This window comes from Labrus bergylta, chromosome 6 (assembly GCF_963930695.1).
Source record: "Labrus bergylta chromosome 6, fLabBer1.1, whole genome shotgun sequence".
Lineage (NCBI taxonomy): Eukaryota > Metazoa > Chordata > Actinopteri > Labriformes > Labridae > Labrus > Labrus bergylta.
This window is the reverse complement of record NC_089200.1, coordinates 1,733,535-1,745,340: the sequence shown is the minus strand read 5'-3', so window position 1 is coordinate 1,745,340 and position 11,806 is coordinate 1,733,535. Positions and strand designations below refer to the sequence as shown.

The following is an 11,806-nucleotide window of genomic DNA, read 5'->3' as shown; positions in this document are numbered from 1 at the left end:
TCTCTCTGATTTCTGACTCTATCCACTGTCCTCTCTAAAATGAATGCATAAAAAGCCCAAAAATAAATCTCTCACTTAAAACTACATGAATGCTGCCTTCAGGTGCTCCTCAGAAATATCGTACTTCCCAGTTGCAGTTATGACAACATGCACTCAAGCCCTCTGGTCTGAGAAAAAAAAAGAAACTAATATGGACGCTGCAAGTAACTTAGATGATTTATTTAAGGTCATGTGGGTTAGCCGGGGTCGCTACAGGGGTCATAAAGTCTTTGTGGTGTGGGATACAGCAGGGGTCATGGATGATACATCGGATTAAATAAAGGACGTGTTGCCGAAGTTATGATGTGAGCGAGTCCAGGACAGAGTTTGTGAGAAGATGCTCTTTTAGATACTTTGACCTAAATTCAACCCGGTGTGTTCTGATGGAGACGTCTGAGCAGACAAACACACATCTCTCTGTTTGTCTCTCTCTCTTTTTGTGATTTAAAGTATCCGTCTCTTCTCTGGGGATCCAGCAGCACGCCAGCTGCTTGGCGTCTTTCGGTCCGTCTCCCTACGATCCTCCGGTGGCGACCGCTGAGCCCAGCCCGCTCAGCTCCAGCTCCGCTATCACCGACATGTGTTTGAAGTCCGCAGGGTGGTGGTTAAATGTCTCGACCAATTGGAACGTCTCCTGCCTCTGCGTGCCGTAGAACAGCTGCACCTGATTGGCCAAACACTGAGCCTGGTGGACGGTCTGTGGAGAGGATGAAGGAGTCTTTGAAGAGATACCAGATGGTTCTGAGGACATTTTAAAGGTGTCATCTTGTTTTTTTGTGAAACAATGATCGACATTTTACAGACAAAACATTGATGGGCCGATGGTAGCCTAGTGGTTAGTGTGCACATCACAAAAAGCCCAAAAAATAAAAATTAAACTCCGGTGGCGGGGAAGTGTGAAAACACTTTTGCAAAGCTTGAGACAAGTGTACATTTTAGAAATTAAAAAAAAATATTTTTTCAAATTCATTGAGGATGTGAAACACTTAAACAAGCACTGAGGCAAATTTACAAATGACAGAATCATGCCAGAAAGGAAATGTATTAAATGTTGGAGGTGACCTCAATAGTAATAGTAATATCACGTAAACTGTGTCAAGTGGATTCCACAAAACAGACTAAAACATCATTCACTCTCAATATTCTGAATCATGTTTGGTAAGGCTGTGTGGGTTGTGCAATAGCCTCACGGTGTTCCCACTGTTTCCCACTCACAGACGATACCTGGGCGGGCCGCCTAAGTATATTTCCGACCAGTTTTATTATTTTATTTATTCATAAAATTGCTGCGCAAATTAAAGAGAGAGAGCAGGCGCACGAAACATCCTCACAGTATTTGAAACTGTTCCTGAGCCCTCAGCTTTGTACAAAGGATGACGATAGAAAGGATGTAGCTTCTCAGAAATCATCCAAATACTTCTTTGTCCTTTGAATCTACCAATGCTGAAATGTGTCTTAACCTTAAATACATATAAAACATGCTCTCTGCAGCAAGCTGAGGTCATTCAGGTGAACACAGCAGCCAGAGGACTTACGATGCACTTTGGGTCCATCTCGGCCGTCATGAGGACCACGCCCTTCTCCTCCTTCAGGTCCGGGTAGTGGTAGAGGATCATCTGACTGGGAGCGTTTTCACCGTGCATCTGAACCCCAACAGGAAGAGACAGAAAACGAAATACTGACTGAACATCTGATGATGAAAAGCAGGAATGTGAAAGAGACCACACAGAGTCAGGTTACAGCTTTACCTGCACGTTGATGAGGGAGGTGAAGTGGAGCTCGTGTCCCGACCATTGACCCAGGAAGAACTCGTAACCCTCCTTCTGAGGCAGAGCGTAGAGGAACTGAGGGGGGAGGATAAGAGAGAAAGAGAGGGCGAGAGAGAGAGAGAGAAAGAGACAGAAAGAGAGAGAGAAGAGAGAGAGAGAGACAGAAAGAGAGAGAGAGACAGAAAGTGAGAGAGAGAGAGAGAAAGAGACAGAAAGAGAGAGAGAGAGAGAAAGAGAGAGAGAGAGAGAGAGACAGAAAGAGACAGAAAGAGAGAGAGAGACAGAAAGAGAGAGAGAGAGACAGAAAGAGAGGGAGGGTGAGAGAGAGAGAGAGAAAGAGACAGAGAGAGAGAGAAAGAGACAGAAAGAGACAGAGAGAGAGAGAAAGAGACAGAAAGAGAGAGAGAGGGCGAGAGAGAAAGAGAAAGAGACAGAAAGAGAGAGAGAGAGAGGGCGAGAGAGAGAAAGAGACAGAAAGAGAGAGAGAAAGAGAGAGAAAGAGAGAGAAAGAGACAGAAAGAGAGAGAGAGAAAGAGACAGAAAGAGAGAGAGAGGGCGAGAGAGAGAAAGAGACAGAAAGAGAGAGAAAGAGACAGAAAGAGAGAAAGACAGAAAGAGAGAGAGAAAGAGACAGAAAGAGAGAGAGAAAGAGAGAGAGAGAAAGAGACAGAAAGAGAGAGAGAGAGAAAGAGAGAGAGAGAGAAAGAGAGAGAGAGGTCAACATGTTGAAGCAGGAAGTCGCTCCATCACATTATTCATACTTTTCAGTTGTTGCCGTCGTCTTCAGACTCGTTCTCTGCAGCACTTAGTTTTAGTTTATTTACATGTTTGTCTCTGAACATGTTTCAGTGTGAGCCGCTGCAGGGATCTTACCATCTGACAGGACTTTGATCTGCTGACAATCACATCGTAGATCTGCGTCTGAAATCCAGAAGAAGTCAGGTCGTTTATCAAAGTCAGAGTGTGTGAGGGTGGACATCGAGATCAGGACAAACAGGATGTTGTGTTGAACTCACCGGGATGGCAGCGCTGACCGTGTCTTTGGTCGAATAATATTTCATCCAAAGCTGAAAAAAAAAAAAAAAAGAGCACAACATGGTCAACAAGAAAGATGAAACATTTAAACTGAAACTGGACTGAAGGTCACTGACACACACACTCACCTGTGTTATCTCCTCCCCCGTCATGTCCTTGATCATCTCCAGGTTCAGGATGGATCCCAGCGTCTGAACGACACAGCACAGAGTCTGTTACCCTAACCCGTCATCACAGTGTTCAGGGTTTGACTTTGAGGGAGTCAGACAGGAAACAGTTCAACATTGAAAACTCTTCATTGAGGGAAGATTTGGTTCAAATCTGCACATTTCAAAATATATTCTGGATGTCGCTGTGAAGGAATTCACACCGCCGTGGTCCAGCGTGGTTAAATAGCGCAGTATGCAAAAAATAACCCCTCCCCCCCAGAGGTAAAAGAAAAGCTCCGCCTCTCTCACCTTGTTCTTTGTGAAACCTCCTGATGCTCCATCACTCGCTGCCTTCTTGTCTCTTTCCTCTAACTGCAACAAAAATAATGACATCACATTCAAAACTCAGAACAAATCATCTTCTCCTCCTTCTCCATCAATAAGAAAATAAACACAAGCATACCGGAGAATTGTTTACAAACAATAAACGCCGTTTTGACCGCCCACTGAGACCAGTTTGAGATTTATCAGAAATGTTTGACACTTCTTTCTGACTTTTTATTTTAATTTCTCTGTGAACACTTATTTTTCTGTCCTGCATTGATTCCAAAATGGAGACCGCACTAGCCCCGTCTGAAAAGGTCGACTGATACTCTACCTCCTTCTCCATCAGTCTGATGAACTCCGCCTGCTTTGAATGTCCGAGGACTTCCTTCTTGGCCTCATGTCGGTTCTCCAGTCGGGCCTTGTACTCCTGTGGTTTGGCACTGAAAACAACACAAACAAATCCAAATTAGAAAGACGACAAAACCCGACTCTGAAACGTCCTGATCGGGGTCTGCTGGTCGTTTCCTCGCAGTAGAAACTAAAGGAGAATTTGTTTTCTTCAGGTTGTTGCTCCTAAACTTTGTCTCCATCTCTCACTGGAGCTGAGGGCAGTGGGCTGAGGGCAGAGGGCAGAGGGCAGAGGGCAGAGGGCTGAGGGCTGAGGGCTGAGGGCAGAGGGCTGAGGGCAGAGGGCTGAGGGCAGAGGGCTGAGGGCAGAGGGCTGAGGGCTGAGGGCAGAGGGCTGAGGGCTGAGGGCAGAGGGCAGAGGGCTGAGGGCAGAGGGCTGAGGGCAGAGGGCTGAGGGCTGAGGGCAGAGGGCTGAGGGCAGAGGGCTGAGGGCTGAGGGCTGAGGGCTGAGGGCAGAGGGCAGAGGGCAGAGGGCTGAGGGCTGAGGGCTGAGGGCAGAGGGCTGAGGGCAGAGGGCAGAGGGCTGAGGGCAGAGGGCAGAGGGCTGAGGGCTGAGGGCAGAGGGCTGAGGGCTGAGGGCTGAGGGCAGAGAGCTGAGGGCAGAGAGCTGAGGGCAGAGGGCAGAGGGCTGAGGGCAGAGAGCTGAGAGCTGAGGGCAGAGGGCTGAGGGCAGAGAGCTGAGAGCTGAGGGCAGAGGGCAGAGGGCTGAGGGCAGAGAGCTGAGAGCTGAGGGCAGAGGGCTGAGGGCAGAGGGCTGAGGGCTGAGGGCTGAGGGCTGAGGGCAGAGGGCTGAGGGCTGAGGGCTGAGGGCTGAGGGCAGAGGGCTGAGGGCTGAGGGCTGAGGGCTGAGGGCAGAGAGCTGAGGGCAGAGAGCTGAGGGCAGAGGGCTGAGGGCTGAGGGCTGAGGGCAGAGGGCTGAGGGCTGAGGGCTGACAGCAGAGGGCTGAGGGCTGAGGGCTGAGGGCTGAGGGCAGAGGGCTGAGGGCTGAGGGCTGACAGCAGAGGGCTGAGGGCTGAGGGCTGAGGGCTGAGGGCAGAGGGCTGAGGGCTGAGGGCTGAGGGCTGAGGGCAGAGAGCTGAGGGCAGAGAGCTGAGGGCAGAGGGCAGAGAGCTGAGGGCAGAGAGCTGAGAGCTCTGTGGACATAACAAGCTGTTAAAGACACGTGTGTTTAGGCTTGCCTTTGTTTAAACTGTATTATGTCATTATTTGTATTTAATATATTTTTTATGTATCTTATATCATGAAGCACTTTGGGACGTCTACTCTTCAAAGCTGATGTAGAAACTTTTCTTAATTACAGAATTACAGAACAAAAAACTGAATTTCCCCTTACAGGATCAATAAAGTAAATCTTAATAAAACTTTATATGTTTATCTTTAGACATTTATCATGAAATTAAATCATTTTTCTGGCTCTCAGGAAGATATATTTGTTTTATTGTCTTACAGTTCAAGATCAGTGAGATACCTACAGATCTCGTTGTAAAAAGCCTTATTTCAGAATTAAGATATATTTAAAGTCAACAGTTCATGTAAAGATTATAATATGTAGATAGACTGATAAATAGTTTAAATGTTACCCGAATTGAAGACTGGCTCATAATGTTTAGGATTAAGTCTTGTGGAATGTTTTGTGAAGTGAGTAAACACGTTAAAAATGAAGGTTAACTTTAAAGCGTGATATTTTCAAACGGAGTTTTGCGCTGCTGTCATTAGCCGTTAGCTGTTAGCTCGCTGACCTGCGCAGCTTCCGGATCTTTTCCTGGTATTTGTTGTAGAACGGGTTCTCCTCCACATCCGGGTCCTTTCGCAACGAGAAGGCTCGGAACTGCACCGGGACGAGCCCCGGGATCATCGGCCTGATGCCGGTGGCCCTGACCGCCAACATCCCCCGGTACAAACATGACATTTGTAGCACGGCTGCCGCCATCTTTCCATCGCTGCCGTCCAGCATCTATACCGGTCCGGCGGGGAACAAACTGTATACATTGGTTCCGGTCATAGGTTCCGCCAACAAAAACGACGATATGAAAAACTAAATATTTGTGATAATTTAGAATTATAAAGAATCTCTTTACCCCGTTGACTGTTTTAATTAATCACAATCTTTTTTTCCCTTCTATTTACTCTTGTGTTGTTGTTATTGTGTTTTGTGCTCCATTCCATGGAGAGCCAAATTCACTTAATGTTGAACATTAATGTAAATGTTTTTTACTTCAATAAAAGAAACAGAAACTTTAAAACGTACTTTAAAATATTACTCGGCTTGGTATTAAAGCCACAAAACCAACTAATGTACAATAGTTTAGTTTAAAAAGAAAATTAAAAATCATGAAGAATAATTACTAAGGTAATTAAGTTTCTTTAAAACAATATGTAGGCTAAATGTGTTTCTGTAATGATTCTTTTCCCAAATTGTTATGATTGTGTTGTATCAATGTGTACAGCATATCAAGAGCAAATAAAAGAAAAGATAAAAATAACACACTTCATCAAGTTAAATAACAGTTTTGGTGGATTGTATAATTAATTATTAATGTTTAATTAATATAAGAGTAATAAAGAAAAAAGCCTTGGTTTGAGTTTTGTCATTATCTTTTTCCACCACTAGAGGTCACTGCATGTCTTTATGAAGATCTGCATGAATATCTTTACATGCATATGACCCTGTGTGTGTGTGTGTGTGTGTGTGTGTGTGTGTGTGTGTGTGTGTGTGTGTGTGTGTGTGTGCTCTGGCAGTAAATTCAATGAGATGTGTGTGTCCCGTGATGACCCTCTTGAGCGCTTCTGTGTTTACCTTCCACAGCCAATCATTTTTCAATCACTAATCAATACACAAATCAGCTGGGAGCTGTTCACTGAACACACGAGTCCCAGCAGCAGCAGATGATGATGATGATGATGATGATGATGATGATGATGCTGATGATGCGGGTGCCGGTGTGTATTTGTGTATGTGTGTAAGGAAAGCGTTTTAAACCACACTTTTTTTCCATGTTTTTGTTGTCCAATAGTTTGGATTGGGCTGAAGAATCAAAACTTAAAATGTTAGAGTTCTGTAAAAAATATAAATATCTGGATCAAAAAATATCTTTATAAATGTAGATTGTATCTGTGCACGGTCTACCTACAGCGACAGTATCAGACATATTTATGTACATAGTAATATCATCCTTCACTCAGACCTCATGTGACCTCAGGTCGGGCCAGATGTGCAGAGTAACACAGGAAACACTGGGGACAAAAACTACAAAATAAAACAGGAAACACTAACAGGGCTTTTCACACTTGCAGAAATCTCCTAAAAAAGATCGGATATTTCCAGGAGAAGCTGCATGTGTGAACGCAAACAGACACATTTTGTCACGCTGACTTCACCCAGAGTTTGTCCTACCTGTCTCCAGCTGTGAGGCGCGTGTGTGAACAGTCAGGTCACGACAACATCAGGAGGACTGCTCCTGAAATTATCTAGATATTTTCAGGAGTGCATGTGTGAAAACAGCTACAGAGAACTGAATATATACCAACAAGAACACAAGAGGATAAGAAATGAAAAAAAGAAAACAGGAAGTGAAATCAAAACAACAAAAAAATGAAGAAGAACAAATCAGGACGCTGTGAGACACCGAGTGCTCTCTTTCATCTACTCTCTGATTCTCTCTCTCCCCTCCTCTCCTCTCCTCTCCTCCCCTCCCCTCCTCTCCTCTCCTCTCTCCTCTCCTCTCCTCCTCTCCTCTCCTCTTCTCTCCTCCCTCTCCCCTCTCTCTCTGCATTCTCTCGCTCTCTTTGTTTCGGGGGTCCTGCATGGAGGATGTATATTTTATGTGCGGCTCTGGAGGCTTTTACCATTAATTATAGAGAAACACTAAGCTCTCCATTTGCCGGACAGATGTTATTTTTTACTTAAGGGGAGAAAGGGGACTGTTCCATAATTCAGAGGTAATCCCGCTCGCCAGAGAACAAATAAATAAATGAATAAATAAATAAAGCAAAAGCAAAAAACCACAAACATTTGGTACACAGCTCCGTCAGACACACGCACAGATTTCCTCTGTTCGGCCTTTAAGTGCCTTCCATGTAATAAATATGGAACAGCTGCTTTTTATCATTTCATTTTTTATTCACTGATCGGCCTCTCCCAAAGTCTCGCGCTCACGATCACTAAAGCCTTTCAGCTACACAACAAACAAAAAAAAGAGTCTTTTATTTTTAAAATATGAAAAACTTGTTATAAGTCTGGATTTATTTTTCTTTTTTTGTGGAAAAAGTGATGAAGACGCAAATATGGAGAGAAAAGTCCAAAATGAAGACTATGTTGTGCAGCCAGAGAGAGAGAGAGAGAGAGAAAGGGAGAGAGGGAGAGAGAGACAGAGAGAGAGAGAAAGAGAGAGGGAGAGAGGGAGAGAGAGACAGAGAGAGAGAGAGAGAAAGGGAGAGAGAGAGAGAGAGGAGAGAGCGAGAAAGAGAGAGGGAGAGAGGGAGAGAGAGAGAGGGGAGAGAGAGAAAGAGAGAGAGAAAGAGAGAGAGCGAGAGAGAGGGAGAGAGAGAGAGAGAGGGAGAGAGAGGGAGAAAGAGAGAGAGAAAGAAAGAGAGAGAGAGGGGGAGAAAGAAAGAGAGAGAGAGGGGGGAGAAAAAGGGAGAGAAAGAGTTGAAATGATTGACTTGATTTGATTTTTGTTTTAAAGTCATTAAATAAACGTTATTATCTCGCCCTGCATCGGCCTGCAGAGCGTGTTTCTCTGTTTAAGTCACTTCAGGTCGTCTGTGACGAGTCTTTGTAAAAGTTCCTGACATGAGGAGCGGGTTTACAGCTCATTATTTCATATGAATTAGACAATTCATCTTGTTTTAAAGGTTTTAAAGTCGTACTTCTCAAGTGGTCGAGCCTCGGGACAAAGGGCGCCTTACTAAGATGGCAGTGACGAGATGGCTTTGAGGGAGAAAATGTTTCATATCAAAATATAAATGAACGGATAAAAGTCAAAATACTAAATGTGAAATGATGGAGCCTTTAAAGGTCACATATGATGTAAAATCCTCTTCACCATGTGTCTCTAGTCCGTCTACAAACCCCCCAATGATGAGAAAAGTCCATCCTCTCCATCTTCTGCCTGCTCCACTTTTTAGAAAATGTGTTCACAGCTTGGTGAAAAATCAAGAGAAGAAGAGAAAACTAATATATGTCAAAGTAGGATTACAATCTTTAATTTTGCAGCAAAGCGAGCCAAGAATCCTCACATGAATATCTGCATACCTGCATTCTGACAAGTTTCAAAATAAAAGGAAGAACTTAAAATGTTGAATTTCCTTTTTTTTTAAATTCAAATCCAAGACATGTTGTGCATCATCCCATGACTTCCTATGGCATCTTTTTGCACACTTTAAGATCGTTTATCTTCTAAAAAACCCCTCTGAGAATCTCTCACTTCATACGACCTGTCTGAACGTGTAGCATGTTCAGTGTAATCTCAGTGAACTCGTCTTTTTACTGACTGAAGTATAAAAAAAGGAAATCTTAACAGAATCAGTGTTCTGGTGATGTTTCTAAAACAGATCTGCTTATTGTGAGTGTTCATGTTTTTCAGGCTTCTGTTTGTGACGATGCAGCTGGACATGTTTGATATTTCTGGGATTGTTTGGTCGTAACTAAGATAACTAACATTTATCATCCTCAACAGATCTGTGACGCTGAGCCTCTAAACACATGCCTCTGTGATTGAAGGATGCAGCCGTTAAACAAAAAAAAACATGGTGGTTGAATATTTCTCAAAGTATCCATCGATCATTTCCTGGTGTTGGAGTAAAAGAACCAGAACAAACTACAGAGTGATGTTGTTTTGATTTGTGATTGTAGAAATTTAAACAAATGAGAATCACCTGAAAATGGAAATGAAAACGTCTCCCGCTGCATGTAACAGCAGCTCACTCATGTTTTATTTTTTTTATGTTGCACTCTCAGTCTGCCGAGTTCCCGATGAACCCGTGTGAGGAGGTTTGATTTCAAGCCTTGGGGTTTTCAGGGTCTTGGGACCACTCACTCTCCCTCCCTCCGGCAGGATGATATCGCACCCCAGGGCCAGAGGATGACCCTTACTCACACCCCCTGCGCACACCCCCCTGCGCACACGCACACACACACACACACACACATACACACACACACACACACACACACACACACACACACACACACACACACACACACACACACACACACACACACACACACACACACACACACACACACACACACACACACACACACACACACACACACACACACAGGGTGAAGCACTCTTCTCACATACACACTGAGTGAAAAAGGCTCGGGCTTGGTGGAGGAATCCCGTCGTTTTAAAGAAGGATCCCATTAAAAGTGTATGAGTGTGTCTGTCTAGGAATCAAGACACCCGCTCTGCTGCTCGGGCCGATCGCGCTGCATGTGTGTGTGTGTGTGTGTGTTATTTATTCATGCACACAGTTATTAGGGCATCCTGTAAGTTGGCATCACTCACATCCCCGGACACACTGAGAAGATGTGGAAGATAAAAATCCTGAACGTTTCACGGCTTTTTTCTTCATACAGGTTTCCAGGTTTTTCTGTGAAAACTCCACACCTGACAATCTTTACATCTTTACACCTTTACATCTTTACATCTTTACATCTTTACATCTTTACATCTTTACACCTTTACATCTTTACATCTTTACACCTTTACACCTTTACATCTTTACACCTTTACACCTTTACATCTTTACATCTTTACATCACACTCAAATGCCAAAATAATAAATCATTTTACCCTCCGGATATATGTCGTCTTAACTGGAGATGACGGCCTTTGCAGCTTTGCAAACATTTCCACCCCGTGATAAATCATCTGAGCCTGTCGTCGGCCTGCAGCTGATGTCTGACCTGCACATGAAATTAAAATTTTTTGCATGTTCATTAAAAAAATCAGATTTAAACTTTAGCGCAGCAGCGAACAGAAGGAAAGACACGAGTGAAGAAATACAGAAGCAGAGAGATAATGGAGGCAGAGAAACAGTCTGCATGCTGAAGCCTGCATTAAACTCTTTACACTTTGTGCTTTTCCTGTCCTGCACCTCACCTCCTCCTGCTTTGTGTTAAAATTCAGATTAATATCAGGGATGCAAAATTCACCAAAATTAATTAAATTAAGAATGAAGTGCAAATTTAAAGTTTTTTTTTTAATGACATTGAATCATCATCAACATGTGAGTAAGATGATCAAAGTATTTAACCTTAAAACACCAAGGCACCGTTTAATCAGAAATAATTTCAGAATAAAAGCATCTTTAAATAATATCGAAAATATCACAAACAGTAATTTAACTGAATGCCTCATTCTGCACATGTTTAATAGCCTACGTAACAACTCGAGCAGAGATCGGTCTGAATAATAAAGATTTATTTTCTCTTTTAATTTGCATGCGAAAGTTTAATTGTGAGCATGAAAACGTAGTTTCATAGCATCAGAATAAACAGTTTTTAAAAGCTTATTTTAAAAACTGTCCGACATTTTGCAAAGACTTAAGTTTGAATCATGAGAAACTCTCACAGGTCACACATTTTTAAACTCGCGAACAAGTAGAAATAGACAATTTTAAGAAAAAGACTCAATAATGAAAATACTCCCAGTTTGATTTTCTCACCGGAACATGTCCCGGTTCTGCTCGTCCTCCTCCCCCGGACTCGGTGCAGACGGAGCGGTGTGATGTGCGGAGCAGAGAGAGAGAGAGAGAGAGAGAGAGAGAGAGAGAGAGAGAGAGAGAGAGAGAGAGAGAGAGAGAGAGAGAGAGAGAGAGAGAGAGAGAGAGAGAGAGGAGCACTGCGGCACTCTGCTGCAGCTCCCCTTCCTTCCTCCCCATCCGGCCAGCAGGCGGCGCTGCTCGCACACAAACACGCCGTGTTTCCAGGGCCACGCAGGGGCCAAGAGCAGAGCAGCAGGTCCACATAACAACAGAGTCAGTCTACAGAGAGGTCAGAAAACACAACAACACACACACACACACACACACACACACACACACACACACACACACACACACACACA

The 11,806-nt window shown here is 43.9% G+C and overlaps 1 protein-coding gene across 1 annotated transcript; it reads right to left on the bottom strand.

The window, feature by feature from the left end:
* Positions 1-204: 204 nt before the first annotated feature.
* atpaf1 (ATP synthase mitochondrial F1 complex assembly factor 1) lies at positions 205-5,697 on the bottom strand. Its single transcript, XM_020657786.3, has 9 exons — positions 5,468-5,697; positions 3,651-3,759; positions 3,302-3,364; positions 2,972-3,034; positions 2,825-2,875; positions 2,682-2,729; positions 1,788-1,883; positions 1,575-1,682; positions 205-736 (listed from the first exon to the last, which is right to left on the bottom strand). Exons 1-9 carry the CDS (start codon positions 5,680-5,682, stop codon positions 554-556), a joined length of 936 nt encoding a protein of 311 aa, XP_020513442.2. The 5' UTR covers positions 5,683-5,697; the 3' UTR covers positions 205-553.
* Between the last annotated feature and the right edge of the window lie 6,109 nt (positions 5,698-11,806).